General features: G+C 37.2%; 1 protein-coding gene across 2 annotated transcripts in view; it reads right to left on the reverse strand.

Annotated features, from left to right (window-relative positions):
* LOC123864869 (O-acyltransferase like protein-like) overlaps positions 1 to 21826 on the reverse strand; it is a 41804-nt gene extending 19978 nt beyond the window's left edge. For both annotated transcript variants that reach the window (XR_006795856.1, XM_045905586.1), the window contains exon 1: positions 20954 to 21826. Coding sequence is in view for 1 of the 2 variants with exons in the window: in XM_045905586.1 (XP_045761542.1) it covers positions 20954 to 21593 (640 nt within the window). In the remaining variant the exon portion in view is untranslated. The remainder of the gene's footprint in view (positions 1 to 20953) is intronic.
* Positions 21827 to 22693: the final 867 nt, after the last annotated feature.

The following is a 22693-nucleotide window of genomic DNA, read 5'->3' on the forward strand; positions in this document are numbered from 1 at the left end:
TAGAAAGCTAGCCCGCACAGCGAATAAAAATCGCGCGATATTTTTTCTCGTAATTTTGTAACACTTGCGATCATATATGGAGATACCCGTACTTGTAATATAAAATTCGCGCGGGAAAAAACCACGCGGTGCGCTGTTAAATGCGCGCGAATATTTTGTGCAGCATGGAGTTGTATGGCGCCCACCGCATCGCAGTGCGTGCAGGTGAAATTCCGTACGCAGAAAATAAATCGCGCGCATGAAAACGCTGTGCGGGCTAGGCCTTAGTCATTTTATACGCAATAATGAAAACTACCTAGTCATTAACTAGGCGTGTATGACATTTAAACCATCCTTGGTGCATAACCGGGTTACCGCTCTCGGTTGAGAAACCAAGATGGTCTAGGACGTTAGGTTTCCTCACCCGCCACCCGCCTGGTGGGCTGCATAGCAATGGCGCATTAGGATGCGCGCGGCAAATGTTAGCTTACGTCACTCATTTTTAGATTAGAAACATTCGCAAAGTGGGTAAGTGGGCAAGGTCGCTGGATGTCCTTTGGGCCCTTAGACAGGCCATACACAGGCAGGGTTGGAAAAAACAGTGTCCCACTTTAAAAAAAAAAACTTTTTTGTTAAAAACAGGATAAAAAACAGAATAAAAATGTTTTTAGGATTCTATGTCTCTAGGAGAAAAAAAGAAACCTATATATGATCACTTCATTGTCTGTCTGTCTGTCGTGTCTGTCAATTCGAGAGAATCAAAACCTATAGGGATGGTATTTGCTAGCTAATGCCCGCGACTTCGTTCCCGTGGATATAGGTTTTTAAAATCCCGTGCAAACTCACTGATTTTCAGGGATAAATTATATATTAATCCTGGGTATAATCTATCTCCATTCCAAATCCATCTAGTACTTTTTGCGTGGAAGAGTACCTAACAAACATCCATCCATAAATACAAACTTTCGCGTTTATAACATTCGTAGGATTAAGCTTGTAGATCCTTGTATAATCCTGGAATTCCGCAAAGTAATTACTTACTTCAATAATTTTATTAATAAATAATAATACAAGTGTAAATTAAAAATTTATAACACCCCCGACGATCCAAAGTATCTGAGTTTTCCAAAACATCATTTTCAAATAAATAATTATGTATTTAGGCAACGTCCATCTTGACAGCTTGACATTTGTCTATTGACATAATATTATGAACCTAACGTTTATCTAACCTTCTTTTCTACAAGAAAACTAGAAAAGAGCTGATAACTCTTAAACGGCTGAACCAATTTTTTTAGATTATAGCTAAGAACACTCTCGATCAAGCCACCTTTCAAGCAAAAAAACTAAATTAAAATCGGTTCATTCGTTTAGGTGCTACGATGCCACAGACAGATACACAGATACACAGATACACAGACACACAGATACACAGATACACACGTCAAACTTATAACACCCCTCTTTTTGGGTCGGGGGTTAAAAATTAGCATTCCGTCATATAACGTGCGGGTGCATTTTCATCGACTGGTAGGTTAGTGTTGTAACAAAGGTTATGATCGTTAATATTTCCCTCACGTCCATCACTATCGCTGACGAAATGCTACGACTGCTACGAGTAGTGACGTAGGAATGATAATGCGAACAATACGTGTAAAGTTTGTAAAAGAAGGAAATGCAATCAATATAATATGACTGTTGCTTATTAATTCTAAAAAGTCAAACAAAAATATAATCTTTGCGAAACTTTAACCCAAAGAATTTCATACACAGAACAAAACGGTATATAAGGTTTTTGATTTATCGTGCAAAATGTTGGAAAAAATACCCGAGTACGGAACCCTCAATGCGCGAGTCTGACTCGCTCTTGGCCGGTTTTGAGCTTAAAGATTTAACTTTGGAGTAACCTAAGTAGTTTGTTATATTTTTATTTATTTATATATATTTTTAAAGTTATGCTTACAATGAATACAATAAATGTATAAAGTTTATAACATCTGATCAATAATATCGCAATATAACAACGTAACCATAATAATATAACTGGTGTCGATAACTATGAATTTCTCCACACCATACACGGGGGTCCACTTTATGACTTATCTGTTTCAAGCGAAAATAGCCTGTATCTATACAGCCATACAAGCTATGTAGGATTAGATTTAAGTAGATAATATGGCGACCATGACAGGTGACCATAACCAGAGGTAGCCAGTGTTGATAAAATGAATAGTAGCCAGTAGGTTGGAGTTGGAGTAGGTTTGTGGTATGGTCTAATATATAAATATTATAAACTTCTTTAGTATTTTAAAACATTTTTGATATGTTTAAGGGACAGAGATTTTTTTGGAAGAAAATCAAAGGATTCCTGCGGTATTTATAAGAAAAAACTTTCATTATCATCAATTTATCGCCGGCTCCTCTCAAAATGAGAAGGTCATAGCCCACCACGGTGGTCAAGTGTGGATTGGCAGACTGTCATCAACCGATAGACGTCTACTTTTGGATATAAGTAGGTCTCTTGTAGGGACACGTTCTTGCGCCGCCTGAATCCAGCGGCTCCCTGCGACTCGTTTTATGTCGTCTGTCAACCTAGCGAGAGATCTACCCATCGTCTCCAGGCTACTGGGATCCCAAAGTCTATCGAATCTTCGGCTTAAATGTGCTACATACATTGCCACTTTAGCTTCGCAACCCCTGGAGCTATAGATCTATGGGTCTTTTAAATATAGATTTTTTATTCGAAGTTAGCTCTTCTTTGCAATCATACCAGGTGGAAAATGCATTGAACTAACTGAGTGGGAAAATGTTGTAAGATGGATACGGGCTTACCTTGAAGAGGGTATGGCAGCCCATACCCCATATTGGTTTTACACGGCATCGTACTGGAACGCTAAATCGCTTGGTTCAGCTTTGCCGGTAGGGTAGTAACTCTCACCAGACTAGACCATAGGCAAATTAGAAATTATGAATTCCTAAATTGCGTCCGCCGGGAATCGAACTCGGGGCTTCCCGCCTATAAGACCACAGTACTCACCACTGCGCCAGGAAGGGAGGCTTTAATAAATAAACAAAATATGTCTAATCTAGTGTTCAGCGGTTGGCATACAAATTGAACTTGACCTAAGTCGTCAGGTTGTGACTTGGGCCGCGGTTATGCAATGCGCTAATGGATGCACTTTCACTGACGGTTACATCCGAATGTTTTAACACCAGATCCGAGAAAATAAAGAACGATGGTATAATGTGTATTCTAATAATATGATAATTTACTCCGGTAGGAATGGTCAATCTATGTGTTACCCATTTTGTCTAAAAATTAAAAACCAAAACCTCATGAGATAGACAAAGACTCCGGAAAATGGAGCTAATATTAAATGGAACTAAGTACTAGATCATGCCCGTGATGAAAGGTATCCAAAACATTCATAATTTATATAATTTCACATCGTTAGGTACATCGAATCAAAACTAACCTCTCATTCAAGTTTTTTTTCATCCTCAATCAACTCGCTTTCTCGTCCATCAAAAAAAAAACAATAGCCCCCATAAAAACAGGAATGTGTACGGAAAGTGGGCCATTGATGAGGATCAGTGACCGGGGATAGATTACCGAGCCCTTCTGGATTCAACTCACATTCCCTCCAATCATTCAACACACCTGTCGAACAGGCTTTGTGTTAGAAGCTGTGAATACTTAAATAATGTGTTTAACATATTCATCGTCATCATCACCCAGCGCCAGTACTACTGAGAATATAGGTCTCCTCTCAGAATGCGAAGGATTTAGGCCATAAAAACTAGTGCGGATTGGCAGACTTCACACACCATTGCGAACGTTATGGAGAACTCTCAGGCATGCAAAGTGCAAACGTGTTCTCACGATCTTTTTCCTTCCCCGTTAAAGCAAGTGATATTTAACTGCTTGGAACGCAAATAACTCCAAAAAATGTTAATTTAATGATCATGATTTGATAAGTATATAATATATCTTCTCTTATCGATTACACAGAGAAATGCTTTACTTAATGTACTACGTTAAATAATAGACTAACTTATTTTTTTATTGTATTAGTTTAAAAACACCAGTTAAAAAGAAAGCTAAGGGTTCGACGGCCATAGTTATTTTAAAAATAAATTGAACAATACATTTTATTGTACATGCAATACAGGGTATTTTTCCTTGGCATTGATATGGTTACTGGGTTCTGATGGAGTGGTTATTAGCACTAATTCACCATTTACCGCGACGCTGACCCCATCGCTTTCTAGGCGTTTAGGATTTTCATTTTTTACACTTGTTTAGCGAGAAATGTAACACGTGAACCATAAATGATTCTGCGAAAGAAGTGTGACAAAATACTAAGGGACCTATTTAGATTTTGTGACATTGGTATTTTCTACCTTATATCTTTTGTGCAAATTATTGTAGCTACTTATTAAACTGGGAATTTTTAAAGATACCGGTGACCTTTAAAATAAACGAGACGTAATCGAAAAATTTGCATTTTTTTCATAATATTTTAATCCTTTCAACGAAATGCAAATAAAAATACTAATTGAAAAAGGTTTTTTCTTGATATATCGTTTTCAAGAAAAAGGCTTTTTTAAAGATTATCTAAATATTTGAAAGAAATATCCTGTTTTCACTTGTTGACTGGCTCATCAACGCTCAGCCTATAAACCCATGGACCTAGAAAGTTGAAATTTTGCACAGAGGTTCCCTTAATAATACACGTACACAAGGAATAAAGCTGATTTTTTCGAAATTCCAACGGGAGCTTAAAATATTTGAATAACTAAAATTTCTTCAAAGTTTGGCAGCTTTACACTGACTTCAGAGTTATGACTTCATTAATTTAATAGGTAAGTATATCTTGGAAATTATCTAAAACTCGCAACTATTAGATATCATAATATGACCTATCCATAAGAATTTACTTACTTCTGATTTCAGTAATTCTCTCTTTTTATGGAAATAATCCAATTAACTACTTGCATCTTGTAATTGGATCCGGCACGGATACCGACTTAATATGGGCCGACTAAATCTGCACTAGCAAAATTATGAAGAAACATGATTGCAAATGATTACGATATTGTAGGCATGAGTCATAAATCTTGAAACTGTAGCTAATCTAATACCTACGGTAATATTTGATTCCTTATTAAGCCTTAAATAGGTATTGTGTGCGACCATCAGAGCATAGATAGGTGTTACGCTTTAGAAATTTTCATTTTACGAGAGCATACCGAATGTAAACGTAATTTGGATTTCTTATGTTTCTTTATGTAATTTTAAAGGGTTCCGTACTCGAAGGATGCCAACGGGACCTTATTACTAAGCCTGCGATGTCCGTCCGTCCATTCGATTGTCTGTCTGTTAGAGGGCTGTAACTCAGGAACCGTTATAGGTATAGACTTGATAAAGTGTGCTATAGCAACAAATAATAAAAATTTCAAAATGGCTGCCCTGTAATGAAAAAAAAGTACTATGGTATCGAACCCTTCCGGCTCGCACTAGCCGGTTTTTTTAATGCAGGAAATAGAGAAACGCAAGCGAGTAATATAACAAAAATGCTGCAATTGTTAAATAAGCATAAACCGTTCGTCTACTTCGAAATTAGTTTGGAATATCCGTACTCGTAGAGAAGGACGTATGTCCTGAAAAGATATATTATAGGTATATTCTAAAGATATCATACTATGTCCTGATAGACAGACAGACTCTCATCACACTAATATTATAAAGGAGAAAGTTTGTATGTGTGTGTGTGTGTGTGTGTGTGTATGTTTGTTACTCCTTCACGCAAAAACTACTGGACGGATTGGGCTGAAATTTAGAATGGAGATAGATTATACCCTGGATTAGCACATAGGCTACTTTTTATCCCGGAAAATCAAAGAGTTCCCACGGGAATTTAAAAAAACCTACATCCACGCGAATGAAGTCGCGGGTATCAGCTAGTATTTTATAATATTAGAATATACTTAAATAATATAAGGCTGACGTTTATCGGTTGCGATGGTAATATGAAAACTTTGCGAAATTGTACCTAATTTTACCTACATACATGTATCTATTTCATAACTTATTGTTCTGTCTAAGAAAGAGATAATACATTAACTTAAGTATTATCATATTTAATGAGCCGGATAATAAACTGCCATCACTAAATAACGTCATTGCATCAGATTAGGCCTAGGTAGGTAAAATATGAACATACTGAAGCTATGTTGTAATGCCTTTGCCTTACCTTTACCTTGCAACGCTTATGAAATGTGAGTTTAGTAATATAACGTAATAATGAGTCGGTATCCGAATTCCAAACTAAACGTAAGTGCTACTTTATCTACAGAAAATCTTAATCCATACACTTCCATGCTTGCATACTAATATTATTTATATGCGAAAGTGTGTCTGCCTGTCTGTCTGCGACCGTTGCTTGTATTATCTATTTGATACAAAAATAACTTGGATCCTCCGACATTACTTTTATCCCGGAAAATACAGAAAACACCTCATTCATCAAAATCGCTCCAGTAGTTTAGACACTACGGTGAAACACACAGAATTTGGATACAAACATACATACACACATACATACATACATACATAGACTGCTAAAATCATTACCCTTCCTTTTGGCTTTGCCACAGTCGGGTAAAAAATGGCATAAGAGGTAAATGTAAATAAAAAAGTTAGTAGATCCAGTACCAACAATTTATCTACAAACAAAAAGTGATAACTCATAATTTAGCACTGCGGGTGGCAGAGACTATATTATTAGCCTTGAAATTGTGAAATTTTAATTAGCTGTCATCACAGATTGCGCCGGGCTGGCCACGTGTTACCACACCACGACTAATCATCTAAACTCATGGTGTGCCAGATCACATATATAATTTATTGCAATCTATACACATAAAAAAACCGGTCAAGTGCTACTCTGACTTACACACGAAGGGTTCCGTACCATTGTACAAGAAATAGCACTTTTTTTTTGTGATGTAACCACAAATTCACAGTTACCGGATTTTTCCCTTTACTTATACTTTATGACATTGGTACCTACAAAATTTCATTTGTAGGTTTTGATTCCTTTGACGAGACTTGACAGACATGACAGATAGACGAGCAGTCAGACAGACAGACAACGAATTGATCTTATATGCGTTTCTTTTTTCTCTGGAGTCTAGAAGTCTAGTCGTTGAATTTCGATCCCCTAATCGGTGAGTGCGGGGTTCGATCTTGGGCACACTCTAACTCAAACTCAAAACATTACATTAAAGTCAACAATAGAATTTTTATTTAATATTATTACAAGTATTTTGTAACATGAACATGTAGGTAAGTGGTACACTTTCGCACAATTTTCTCATTACTCGTAACCTGATGCAATTGACGATGATGTAAAATGGGTGTGGACACGCCATAGTGGCTTTTAAGGTGAAGGTCGCCATGATGGCAAATGATAATGATTTACAAAATTACTTACAATCGTTTTCTGATTAAAGATCTGTCATCTTTGAGGAAAAATTCTTGTGCAAAACAAGTAAGAACTTTGTAAATTATAATTTGAACCTTGGGTTTGATTAAATGAATAATGTGACTGATTGACTGACTGACGATCTACCAACGCACAGCTCAAACTACTGGACGGATCGGGCTGAAAGGCATGCAAATAGTTACAATGACGTAGACTTTCTACTTTCTTACTTTAAACCTAAGGGTTTAGAGGTTTGCAATTTGTGTAGTCCACGCGGACAAAGTCGCGGGCATAAGCTAGTTTTTTATCAGAATAGCATTCCCTAAATATTCATTCAAAAGTATTCTTTCAAACTCCCCAAACGCATAGCATTTAGGACCTCCCTGCCAGACACCCTTTAACTTATTCTGACAGGGGGTTGCCGCGACACTTATAGGTGTCTGGCAATGCATGACGTGATTTCTAATACTATTCCGAAGAATATATAAAAAAAAATTAGATTTATACTTCGACGTAAGATTTTTTACACCTTTATTACCTGACATCTCCAAAACTTATAATACACATTTCAATATTCGTAGTCGCTGTTCGTTCCTCCCTGTGTTGGGAACAATACGCAGAGAAACGTTCAGTTTTTATAAAATAACGAAGGTCTGGCATGTGCTGGCTCTCTCTGTATATCTTCAGGGAGCTTATTATACACGTCATAATGAGCCAGTGTTCACCCATTTGGGGTGGTGTCACAGTTGAAAATGTTATATATAAATGTTTTTCTTTACCTGTGACACCAATAACAAATAATGCATTTTCTTTCTTTCATGTATGTACATCAAGCTTATAATTTCCTCGCGGCCCGCGCGCCGTAAAAGGCGATTAAAATTCGCAAGAATCGAACCGACAATCTTACGCAACAGACGGTGTCTCAGCTAAATTCGTTCGTCTCTATCACACCCGTAGATGTTTGTATGTTTATCTCGCTTGCCTTTGACCGAGATCGCTTACAACTTTCTTATTAAAATTACGACAGTTGTTTTTGAGTCATCTCTGTTTCCGGTGACAGAACCTTACTATTCGATGGGGGTTTTAGACTACTTAAGTCCCGCCATATGACAGAAGGTTAAAGATACTTCACGGTTAACGTTTACCTCTGGTTAAGCTTTGACGACCTCCCTGGCACAGTGCAGTGGTGAGCGCTGAGCGCTGTGGTGTTGTAAGTGAGAGATCCCGGGTTCCATTCCTAGCACGGGTAATTTAGGAATTTATAATTTCTAAATTGTCTCTGGTCTGGCCTGGTCTACCACCCTAACCCTAACGGCAAAGCCATAGGCAAGGCCGTGCCGCCGAACGATGTAGCGTTTCAGTGCGATTACAAACGTAGTTCCAATTTCATTTGAATATTAAGCAACCAAAGTCCATGAAATTTTGCAGACATATTCTAGAAACTAATATCTATGTCTGTGGTTTTCCAGATTTCTGTTAAAATATTCGGTTTCAAAGTTACGCGGTCTTAAAAATTTACATACAAATCTTTGAGCCCCTGTAATTTTAAAACTACATATTTTTAGAAAAATTTAAAACACCACAAACACAGATATTAGTTTCCAGAATATGTCTGCAAAATTTCATGGACTTTGGTTGCTTAGTATTCAAATGAAATTGGAACTACGATTGTATGAAACGAGTGACGGAGAGAGCCCTGTTAAAACTGCCACACCACTTCCACTAGCCTGTTGAATTGTTACTTACCACCAGGTGAGATCGCAGTCACGAGCTAACTTGTTAGGAACACTACCAAAAATCCATAAAAAGGAGTGTGGTGTTTAGGTTTCATGTATGTAGGTAGATACGTGGGTTTCTTTATTCCACCAAAATTTCTAAATACCTGAACAGATTTGGATGTATGGGGTTATATTCTATTCTATTACCAATTTGAAATTCACCATTTATATACATAATATTGATAGTGTAAAATATAGATAAATGTGTTAATAAACCAGTCGTTCGATCATCATTATGTGCGACGGGTCAGGTGTTATGACATGCGCCAACACACAAACCCACATTCTCTAAGCTGCCTTTTAGCTTTTATGATATCTCTGTACAAACTTTTATGGTGCCCACAGAATGCGTTTTTGAATACCGATGCAATAATCGTCGTTGTTTCTTTTCAGGCTCAGGAGTTACTATGTTTGCAACTGATCGACCTATTTCCGCCCCACTACTGAGTACGGGTCTCCTCTCAGAATGAGAAGGGTTTAGGCCATAGTCTGCTACGCTGGCCCAATGCGGATTGGCAGACTTCACACACCTTTGAGAACATGGAGAACTCTCAGGCATGCAGGTTTCCTCACGATGTTTTCCTTCACCGTTAAAGCAAGTGATACAGTAGAACACCGATTATCCGAACGCCGATTAACCGAATCGCCAATTATCCGAATCGGTCCTGAGCGTAATATAAAAAATTAAAACCAAGCACTTTTTTGTTTTGTTTTGTTGTTTGTAATTTTTGTTTTGTTTTGTTTTGTTGTCACAAGTTGAAACTCGCTGGAGTCCAAATATTATTTCAACTGTTATGGTTGAAAGCTAGAGGCAAGACACTACATGTTTTGCGTCGCGCGGCTTCCGTTTATTCTTATTCTTTATTACCAGTCTATGTCCGATTATCCGAATTTTCGATTATCCGAATCGACCCCGGTCCCAATTAATTCGGATAATCGGCGTTCTACTGTATTTAATTGCTTAAACATTGCATAACTGAAAAGTTAGTGGTGCGTGCCCGGGATCGAACCCCCGACCTCCGATTAAGAGGCGGACGTTCAACAACTAGGCTATCACGAGCTGTGGCTGCATGTTTTAAAATTATTAATACACCTATTTATATATAAAATGAAATAGGTAAATAAAGTAAAACTGTTTACTATGGATCTGTATTTTAAGTGATTAGAAATTCGTTCAAGGGCAAATAAGTGTTTCACTAAGCAACACTATTGATCCATTATGGTTTTTCCTCAAACTCTGTTATTGTTTTTACTCGCATTTTCTCATAACAATTCTATACAGACAAGTACCTACTTCATAAACCATCAGCTTTTGTATAGATGAAACTGTAGGTTAAGGTTTTACAAAACACGCACAGATTTTCCGGAACAAATCCGGGTGTCGTTCAAAGTATCTATACTGATAAATAAAATTTATGATAGTAATATCACCTACTAAACTAATTATAACCATTACTGCAAATAAAAAAACGAAATGGTCAGACAGCTTGCATTACGAAGATTCTTACTATAAACTTATAGGTAACATTTTGATGTTTGGTTTTAGTTACTCCTTCACGCAAATGCTACAAAGCTCAGATAACCGATTTGACTGGAAATGGCGACACCTTATACTTCATACTACTAAGTACTTTTTGGGTTTAGGTTACCAAAAATCCCGTGGAAACTATGTTTCTATATGATAAAAAGTAGCCTATGTCAGTTTTCGAAATGCAAGCAATCTTACAGAGATTTCATAGTTCGTCAAAATTGCTAAAACGGATGGATCGTGAAACGTTAACAGAGTTTTCCATTTAATATATTACTTACTTAGTATGCATTTAATTTCATAACTTTGTCATCAGTAGCTGAGTGCAAGGCTCAGTTAGTACATTACAATTTTACTACAGTTCGATTGGCAACTTGATTAGGAAACTTACGTTGAAATCTATAGAGCGCACTTTGTCTTTGCTTAGACTTAAGTTTCAGTTAAAACGAGACAGATTTATGCCCGCCATATAACGTTGTCTCGTTTTAACAGTGTCTTAAGTCTGAGCAAAGTTAAAGTGCACTCTATAGATGTCAGCCTTAGTGAATGTGACCTATACGAAATGTTGTTCAGAAGTGGTTGTACGCGGAAGCTCTTACTTCACATTTAACTTAACTATTCTCGAAACAAGAACACTGTACGACATAGCATAAAGGTTAAGATGAAATATAAACATTACTGCGAACACCCGGTTACGGTAAATATTGTCGTAACATACATAATTTTGTTTTGAATTTATTGCATAAATTGTGACGTCATAATTACACTTATCTGATTCATTTATGCTACGGTACTTAAAAACTCAAACTATGGCAAATCGTACAATTTACCCACTCGTAGGACGTGTGCACTCATTTGATTCGTATTCGTCATCCGTCAAAATACGAATCGTAAAAATACGAATGAGTGCACGTGTATTACGTTTTGTATGATGGCCGCTTCAAATCGTACTTTCACGAATCACGAAAAAGAATCGAATACGAATGAGTGCTCAAAAGTCCAAACTAGGAATTCTGTACATTAATATCAAACGTTTATGAGCTAATAATACTCGGTAACACAATTTCGGCCCTGAACGCGTTGATGTCTTTTATATGGAGAACAATATTTTTGTACTGAAATAACATTTTTTTAACTTCAAAAAAGATCCTTCTATTAATTAGGTAAATACAATTTATTTTTTACTACAGGATGCCCGTGACTTCGTCCGCATGGATTTAGATTTTTATAGATCCCGTGGGAACTGTTTGGTTTTCCCGGATAAAAAGTTGCCTATTTCGATAACAGGGACGTAAGCTACTTCGGTACCAAACTTCATACAAATCGGTTAAGTGGATGGGTCTTAAGAATCCCGCGGGAACTCTTTGATTTTTCGGAATAAAAAGAAGCCTATGTCCGTCCCCGGGTTATAAGCTAACCCTGTACCAAATTTCGTCAGAATCGGTTACACTGCTGGGCCGTGAAAAGGTAGCAGACAGATAGACAGACAGACAGACAGACACACTTTTGCATTCATAATATTAGTATGGATTTTTAATATAATATAGTATATTATGTTATAATTGTCGCAGTGGTCGTGGTATAATTGGGAAGTCTGAGGTTTCATTCCTGGCAGGTGTATATTATCCATATCCATACTAATATTATAAATGCGAAAGTGTGTCTGTCTGTCTGTCTGTCTGTCTGCTACGTTTTCACGGCCCAACCGCTGAACCGATTTTAATGAAATTTGGTACAGACTTGGAATACATTCCGGGGAAGGACATAGGCTACTTTTTATCCCGGAAAATCAAAGAGTTCCCATGGGATCTAAAAAAATCGAAATCCACGCGGGCGAAGCCGCGGGCATCCCCTAGTAATTTATAATTTTATAATTGTCTGTGGTCTGGTCTGGTGGGAAGTGAGAACCCCCAACCTCCCGAATAGGAGACTAACGTCCTAATAGGCTATTACAACTTTGAGTCAGTTTCAGAAATTCATCATTTTACTATTTTCCTTATACGAAATTAAGCACATTCCACCAGCTGTTACTTAACATTGTTTGGGGTAATTCCTTTACGTAAACCGGCACACTTCGCGACCGGTCGTTGTGCAAATGATTGTTATGAGTTTATCTCTGCGCTGGACGTAGGAGTGTCTTAACAACTAACAAGATATAAATGGTCTGGGATTAAGTAAACCTCTTGGCAAGGACGTTCTCTTTCATTGAAGAATCACACTAATAATATTATAAAGGTGCAAGTTTGTGTGTATGTGTGTAGGTTTGTTACTCCTTCACGCAAAAACTACTAGACGAATTTGGCTAAAATTTCGAAAGGAGATAGATTATATCCTGGATTAGCACAATAAAACATTTTATTTTTTACTTTTTTGTACAACACACAATTTGTGGTTACATCATTTAAAAAAAAATTAAAATATGTTTCAATTTTGAAAGTAAGATAACTATACCAAGTGGGGTATCATATGAAAGGGCTTTACCTGTACATTCTAAAACAGATTTTTATTTATTTTTATGCATAATAGTGCAAAATATTGGAAAAAATACCCGAGTACGGAACCCTCAGTGCGCGAGTCTGACTCGCACTTGGCCGGTTTTTTTTAACTGCACAAACATAAGTTATAGAGGCAATGTTGACCTGTTGAGAAGGTTATGTTCTAGTCATAACTTGTAACAATATTCAGGCACTTGAACCGTTGTACTCAGGCTATTCTCAGCGTGGCTAATTGTATATGCTAATTATTGAAGTCTAGGTTTCTCTGCCATATATTAAGCTATTAATGCATTGTGTAGGCTTGTTCCCACGTGCTTTATTGAATTTGCGGTCATGGGTTAAGGTCTCCGTGTTTTCACGCACGGGTGATAGGTTTAATTGCTATAATATGCCTAATAGTTACTTAATTAGGCATTAGAAGGTACATGAGTAGATATTCTTTAAACTATGTGTCTGAAAGATGCCAGTAATAGATTAGCGGTTAAAACTTCGGCCTTTTCCGTCAGTCCGTCCGTCCGTCCATCTGTCTGTCTGTCTGAACCATGAATTTGTGGTTATCTCACAAAAAAAATTTGTGACACGAAAAAAATTATTTACTAAATCACATTAACTTGCAATGTTCTAAATAAAAGTGTTAGGTACGTATATCTTGTACGATGGTACGGGACTCTTCGTCTGCGAGTCCAACTCGCACTTGACCAGTTTTTTTTTAATTCATAGACTAGCTTGTCTGCAATCACACCTGCTGCCCAGTGATAATGCAGCCTAAGTTGGCTTGACTTCACTTAAAGGGTACCTGTAGTAAAGTTCTTCATATTGTTTCCAAAAGTGTGTTTAATCCGCCAATCTACAGTTAGTCAGTAGTGAGCCGGTGCGGATGGGTTAAGATGATGATGGCTACGGAATCGCTACGCGGGCAAAGTTTTGTCCTTTGCCTATACGTATATAAACCGTATAGGGAAGCTCTTAGGTCGTAGAAGGGCTAGGTTAGTAAGGGCAGTAGCAACCTTGCCGGCGGAATGCTACCGTAATGGGTTGCTACGAGAATCTCGGATATTCTCACTTTCCATTTTAGTAACTCTAGTCCGCATTATTGTAACAAGTTTATTTTTACTCTTCGTAGACTGTTCGATATAAGTTAAAGCACCATTTAAGAGACCCTATAGCTTAATCATCATTACAAAGGAATTTCACGCAGAAGAAATAAGTATAGGCTATATTATGTGATGTATATATTATAGGTCCAATTTCTTCCGAGTGAAGTCGGTTGGATCAGCCAGTCAATAATATTAACGTTGCCTTGACACCAGCTTGGTGAATTAAGGTTAATTTCTTTTCCTGATGTCCTCAATAATGCACAATATGTTCGCCTTAGAACCGCTGTCTCATGCAATTACATAATACGTTAGCCACCGAAGATCACTTGTAAAGAAATACCTACCGTTAGAAACTCACTTCCAAGGTCACTCTGTTGTAACTCTTGTTTTGGGTCAATCGAGACGTGCTTGTAGACAATTGACAAACTTAAATGTACCATAATATTAACTGGTTAAAGTTTAAAATTGAGTGTTATGGATGATGAACCGAGATCGATTTATTCCGAAAATTAAGAAAAAAGTTTAAGTAGTCCCCATAATTTATGTTAATTTGAGCCTTAAAATTGCAGAATTAAGTTTAAAGTTGAATGCTGCCAATTATGAACCCAGTTTTTGAGGTTGGTTAAGTTGTTCTGAAAATTATAAAAAAAGTTTTCATTTAAACAGTTAATTTATAACTACTTAGTTATTTATAAATTGCTTCAGGATTTCCGTTACAGTTTTTATGATGAAAAATATACTTAATCAAAAATTAGAGTACTCGATACCATTTAATATTTATTTAGTACAAGTAAGTATTATAGTCATTTTTAAATACGGCCGACGAGTTTTTTGTTCGTTTTTAGGGTTCCGTACTTCAAAAGGAAAAACGGAACCCTTATACTAAGATCACTTTGTTGTCCGTCTGTCGTATCTGTCAAGAAAACCTATAGGGTACTTCCCGCCGCGTTGCCCTAGATTCTAGAATCATGAAATTTGGCAGGTAGTTAGATATATATAGCATAAGTAAAGGAAAAAAATCTGAAAACCGTAAATTTGTGGTTACAACACAAACATTTTAATTAGTATTTTCAATTTTCAAAGTAAGAAAACTTTACCAAGTGGGGTATCATTATGACATTGCCTGTACATTCTAAAATAGATCACACTAATATTATAAAGGCGAAAGTTTGTATGTGTGTGTGTGTATGTGTGTGTGTATGTTTGTTACTCCTTCACGCAAAAACTACTGGACGGATTTGGCTGAAATTTGGAATGGAGATAGATAATATCCTGGATTAGCACATAGGCTACTTTTTATCCCGGAAAATCAAAGAGTTCCCACGGGATTTCAAAAAACCTAAATCCACGCGGGCGAAGTCGCGGGCATCGGCTAGTTTTTATATATTTTTATGCATATTTAATACTTTTTAATTTATCGTGCAAAATGTCAAAAAAAAATACCCGAGTAGGTACGGAACCCCCGGAGCGCGAGTCTGACTCGCACTTGGCCGATTTTTTGATGGGGGCTAATTGATTGATCATGATGATGACTCGTATATTTATGATAGTTCTGTCTATTCAGGAAATATATCCAACACGTTCACAGAGAAGCCATAAGTTATTTGTGTAGTAAATGCTATAGCAAATAATTCGTGATGATAAACTGATGGTTAGAGATATTTCAATATTATAATATGAACAGAGAAGATATAAGGTGATAAAGTTCTTAATTTGAATTGTAGTCGCAAACGTAAGCACCTAAGAAAAAACAAGTGCACACAAAGCGAATTTTACAGAATAGTGATTTCTTGGGGTTCATAGATACATACATGTTTCACTCTACATGGTCTAAATCTAATAGGGTGACTGGTCAAGATGTCGACCTTTTGTTTGGAGAGACGGGGGTTCAATCCTCACCTCAAACTTTTTGGATTTATAGGTGTATGCGTTTTATGTAATTAAATATCATTTGCTTGAGGAAAAAACATCTTAATGCTTGAGAGAGTTCTCTATAATTTTTTCAAAGGTATACGAAGTCTACCAATGTACCGACGTGGTGAACTATGACCCTTCTCATTCTGAGCTGTGACCCGTGCTCAGTAGTGAGCCGGCAATGGGTTGATGATAATGATGAAATCTAGGGTGTTACACATGCCTTATGATGAAGATAGAAAATTGATAAGCAAATGTATGGAGATTGTTGCGAGATAGAATAGAAATGACAAAGCTTTCCCAACATTTTCTCGATATAAGTTACAAGTACCTACCTTACGTGAGGCGTCAGTCCTATACAAGTGTCATTCGATTCAAATAACAAATTATTCAAATAAGTACATTTAAATTATTGTGGATTTCATGTAAAGGTTGTCGCATTCCACACTCGAGCTATTTTATTCCCAGACGCAATCACAGTTCAATTTAAAGTATCTGTATATCTGTGGCTGTTTGTGGCATCGTAGCGCTCACACGGATGGACTAATTTGACTGCTTTTTTATTCAAAAGCCTTTTTATAGGAGATCCTTAGATATCTTTGATGAAAATCTCTTAATTTTTTTTCCAGGGAGAGATGAACCTTTATGAACCTACCTTGAACCGTTATGCCCCCTCGTCTATGCTTTTTTCTAAATCTAAAAGTGAGATATTATCATTAATAATAAATATAATTATATTAATTTGGTTTAAAATTTTCTTTTTTAGCCGCTCTACTGTTTTAATCTCTTGACTAATTAACCATTATTTACGATACGTATCCACCTATTTACTTTACTAATATCCAAAGCAAATATTTGTAAAACTCGCGCTACTCCATCGAAATCGAATAACTGCTAAATCGGTTAGCAATCGTGACGAATCGATTTTATTTCTGTGACTGATAATGTTAATGTCATGTTCATTAATTAGTCAATAGTCGTTGATTCTAAAACTATGATCAAGAAGCTATGGTGATTCAGCTGTTTTGGAACGGTAAAAAAAAAACTTTCCGAAATGTTCTTAATATGTCTTGTAAATTCGCAATAACGCCTCTTTTATGTAACAGAGGCGCAAAGCCCATATTATATTATAGTGTAGTGGCGCCGACGTAGGTATGGCTTCTTTCTTACCTAACTTAAACTTACTTTGCCATATCTACGCATCCAGCTCAATTCATTACTGGTTCACTACTGAGAACGGGTCTCCTCTGTGAATAAGAAGGATTTAGGCCACCATCCACCACGCTGGTCAAGTGCAGATAAGCAAAATTTACATCCTTGTGAAAGTTATGGAGAACTCTCAGGCATGCACCGTTAAAGCAAATGATTATATCTTCGAAAAGTTAGAGGTGCACGCCCGGGATCGAATACACGGCCTTCCGTGTAATAGGCCGACGTTTTAACCACCAAGCTCACCACCTATCTAACATATACCTAGCATGGAACAAGTCGCTGCCGACATGTAGGTAACTAGGTTAAAGTACGAAAGTACAGTATCTCATAGTTTACTTTAACCGTCGGTGTTTACGTTGAACAACGGTAATATTAAGTGCATTTTAGAGTTGTAAGCGACTTCTGTGTACGAGGCTCGATCTGCGACCTACATTACGAATTTCTACTCAGCAATTATTACGTTAAGCAATCGATATTACCTCATTATTGCTCTCCGAACTAAGAATTCAGTTTTTACATGCTTTGTTATGGTATTTTATTATTTGCTGATTTGCTTTGGTATTCTAAACTCCCATCTTTACCTTATCTAAATGTCTATCTAGATGATACACTTTTACATGGTCTTTAGGGTTCCTTCCGTGTCCTAAGCTAGACTAAGCTTTCGCTGTCTTTTATTTTGATCTGTAAATCCGACTTATCGAGCCAAATAAAATGTTTATTTACATAAGTAGGCACTAGTCCATATTTCACTCATTCGAAACCCAACCAAGATTATGAAAGGAAAAGTAGAGGCTGCATCTAACCGGCTCTGATGACGGAGTTTTCTTGACCAAGCCGAGGCCTACCCAGGGTTTTAGTGCTTTGATGATGAAAGGGGGTAAAATAAGTGTTCGTCTAATACACGCTGAGAAAGTCGCGTAGATGAATCATGTTCCAGGAATGTAATGTTTTGTAACGAAAGATGATATGAATTGATATCCTCATAGAGAAAGCTTGGGACAAGGCTACAACCTGCTAGATTTCAAGTGCCAAAGTAAGTCGCATTATGTAAGCAATTTGGCTCCGATCAGATAGGCGTGTATATTTTATGCAAATTCATGATTGCTTAGTTTAATTTTGTGCAATATGTCATCGGTGGAAATGTTTCTACAAAAAACTTATATGTAGGGAAGTTAGCTAATGATGACTAAAGAAAATGGCCTCATAAGAAAGCTTAGAGTCACACAAAGAGAGAGAGAGAGTTAAACTTGGAATTTCTTTACGTGAACCAGAGTAACTGAAATAGCTCACTGGGGCGCGAAGCTGAAGTGGCACATAAATCATAAAATGATAGATGTTGGGGTCCCAAGGTGCTAAGTAAGAGGTGCGGCCCGGGATCGAACCCCTGATCGTCCGAATAGGAAGCACACGTCTTAACCACTAAGCTATTAATGACACATACGAGATGGTAAAGTGAACAGTTGGATAACCCACTCCAGCCACTCGCGACCCTGAGGTCCTTCCTCCGAAACTATAGGAAGGATCGGTTGGCTCGATACAGACGACCTCCAAGCAGGATCAACTAACTCTTGGACCCGCTCAGCGGCTATTACTGTTTCACAGCTAAAGAGACCACTGCCATTCAAGCTTCGTTCTTTCCGAGCCTTAGATAGCCGCTATCACAGCCAGAGGTGAAACTGAAGTAAAGGTTTACGAAAGGATTAAGTAATTACTTACTACATAGTTATCATAAATTTCTGTTGGAGAGTGGGCAAAACAAGCCAGTTAGAGTCGGTTGAGCAAAGTAAAGCCTAGTGTTAAATGTCTGCCTTACGAAAGTGTGAGCCGGCGCCGTGAAAGGGAGAGTGGTTACCCAATTCCGTTATGAAATTGTGCACATGTGTATCCGTTGATCATAATAAAATAACCTCGAAACTGATGACTTGCGCACACTGGTCTAAATTACAACAAAATCTTCTATTTTTACACGACCACCCAAAAAAGGAGTGTAATGTTTTCAGAGTTCTTGATGTACATATGAGTATCTACTCGTATGTGATATGTAAGTTTCTTTATTCCACCATATCTTCTAAATTCCTGAACATATTTGGATGCGGTATTATTAGGAACTTTACATCATACCTTACAATGATCTGGCTATAAATTTTTTGAAAAAAATTGGTTGTCTGTAAAGTCGGTTTACTGACGATAGTTGAACGTGACAACAAAGGCCGATTGTGCTTCTTTGTCGCTCGTTCCGCGCTCTCTCTTGCACTTCAAGCCTTACATGGAACGCCTCAGAGCGAGGTAACGCCGCATGAGTCATGTTTTTTCGTGCGTGCAGCCGGCTCTATCGAATTATAAGACGTTGAAAAAAACAATATGGCGGCGCTATTTTCAAATGTGAAAAAAAACTAGACTCTAGAAGTGATGCAACACAAACCAGTCAGATTTTTGGAAAAAAAAATTAATTGTTCCACAGCCAGATTTTGAAAACTTTTTTGTAGTTGTTTGTACCTACGCCTATGTTGCAGTGTGTATTTAATTTTTAACTTGCTGCGATCCAATGGAGTTTATGAAAATCGGTGAGGGAGTGGAAAAACCAAAAATACTGAGAAATTTTATGTCGAAATCCCCGATCGGAAAATTATGGAATTTTTATAGAAGATTTCATCCCCTATGGGGATGTAATTTCTAAAAGCAGTGAATCACGTATTCGGACTTCATTTTCACTCGAAAGCCCTGATACTAATTTTTATGGATAGAAATTCATGTTTATTATAATAATAAATACAGAGTATCAACTTGCGAGAAAAAGACAGTAGATCGTAGATAAATAACCTTACATATTAATATGTAAATAAAGTTTTTAAATTGAATTAGCACGTGGTTCAATAATAAATGCGAATAAAAATTAAATTCGCGAACACAACATAAATCTTTATGTTTATATCATTCGAAAGCAAAGACCGTTATTTAAATGTTGGATTACATAAAACATATAATAACTGTGACTGTAGTGTCATATTATACAACAATTGAACATATAAAAGTAAAACGAAATCCTGTTTATGCAAAAAACTTAAATAACACTTCCTGAAATTTCAACTATTAATTTTATCCAGTTTTATGTTTTAGATTGTTACACGACTGTCGACTACCCAAAAAAAAAGAAGTGTAGATAGGTAACTAATGTTTGTGGTAACTAAAGTTTCTGTATGTATGTAAGTTTCTTTATTCCACCATAACTTCAGTACAGTTTTGAATGTATGGGTTATCGTTAGAGTCCTTACATCATCCCGAGTTACACTAGTTATAAACTTTTTGGAAAAATCAATATGGCAGCTGCTGGACTGGCACCATTTCAAAATGAGAAATTTTTCACTTTTCAGTTCCTTTTTTTTTAATTACAACTTATTTTAAGTTATTGCAAGACGATTCACCAATTCTGAAATCCATAAGTAAAAGATTTTCGACTTACTTTTCAAAGCCCACAGCAATTTATCCTGCAATCCTTCCACATACTCCATCAGATCTTCCTTGCATTGCCCGCTCACAGATTTCTGCAACTCACCCCACTGTTGCACTAATATTTCAGCATCCATAACTCGAAGCATACTCTCGAGCCCCAAAAACTGCGTATCATTAGAAACCGTCGTAATTTGCATTCGACTCTCGTTCACAGTATTTCGTATAGAATCGGCTAGTTTGCCTATTATATTGCTCGGTTTTGCTGTCGTTTTCTCCACCTGTTTCGTAGTTTTGACTATGTGCTGAACGTTGTGACTCGTCTCTGTAGTTGAGACTCGTTTTTCAGTCTCAACATTTCCGAAAGCCTCAGCAAAAGTCAAACCATCGTCGTCGGCGAATAGATCGAAGCTGTCGTCGGTTGTAAACTTTTCGTTTTTATTCGGTTTCGGTATAGGAATCATGGATCCGATTAAATCGGGACTCAAGTCATCGTCACCTCCTTTAGAGGATGCCTTTTTGATGTTCTGAAAAGCGTCTATGAGACCGCTTCGTAGTTTTTCCTCGCGCGCATTTTCTTTTTCAGGATCTGATCCAATAACTGAATGAGAAGCACTGAGTAGGATAATGTTTATGAGCACAATGGGAGACATTTTGTTTTCTTTGCCAAACACAAGCACATGCTTTTTTGGAAATGTTTTGAACTATTAGAGTAACTTTTTTTTTTTGGTTTTTAACGGAACTTTCTTTGTCGGCGTGTCAAAGGTGCGCGCGCGTCGACATAGCCGGAGAGCGACTGGTCGTTGGAAGGCTTCGTGACATAACGTGGTTACGGAGCTATGGAGTGGAGTCACTTTCACTGTCGTCCATCGGTGTGTTGGCCGCAAGAGGCAGCATCCTTGTAGGGCGACCGATGCGTGCGCTCCACTTTTTTTCTATCGAGCAAATGTTATTATATTGGGAAGGATCCTTTTTAAGGATATTTTATTTCTTTGGTTATTTAGATATTATTTATCATTGACATACCTACTTTTAATCTATGTTGTTAACTTGCTTAGCTAGTAGTGAAGCCTAGTGGGCCATATTGGTTAAGATCTGTGTCGGCTTCCCTTTCGAGAGGTCGGGAGATCGATCCCGGACACACACACACCTCTAACTTTTCGGAGTTTTGTGTGTTTCATGCAAGGAAAATAGTATGCTTTAGCCCTCCTCATTCTGAGAGGAGAACTGCGCTCAGTAGTGGGCTGGCGATGGCTTGATCATTATTCAATAATTCGCTCCACGGGACTCTAGACTAATATTTTTTTTTTTTTTTTGAAAAAGCAACCATCGAGTAACTTGCTGATTTTTGTCCCAAAAACCTAAATTCCACGTGACTGGAGTCGCGGGCATCGTCTATTTGGTACTTGCTAGCTAGCTTGCTTCCTGGAGACGGGCATAAGCTACTTTTTATCTCGGACAATCAATGAGTTCTTAGTTCTTACGGGATTGAAAATAAAGTAATAAACTAAATGTACGCGGATGAAGTCACAGGCATCATCTAATAATAAACAAAACTGTAGTCCCACACTTTGCTGAATTATAATTACGTGATTTGTCTTCGTTACTAAGTTTTCTGTCTGTTAGTACTTTGTAACTTTTGCAAGCTACAATAAAAACTCCGTTCTCATCAATAGTTCTCATATATTAAATTGTGTTTATATAGTTTTTTTGTCAAAATTCCCACATTAACTATTTACTTCGTCATTGTATT

Source organism: Maniola jurtina, chromosome 4 (genome assembly GCF_905333055.1).
Source record: "Maniola jurtina chromosome 4, ilManJurt1.1, whole genome shotgun sequence".
In the NCBI taxonomy this organism is placed as follows: domain Eukaryota; kingdom Metazoa; phylum Arthropoda; class Insecta; order Lepidoptera; family Nymphalidae; genus Maniola; species Maniola jurtina.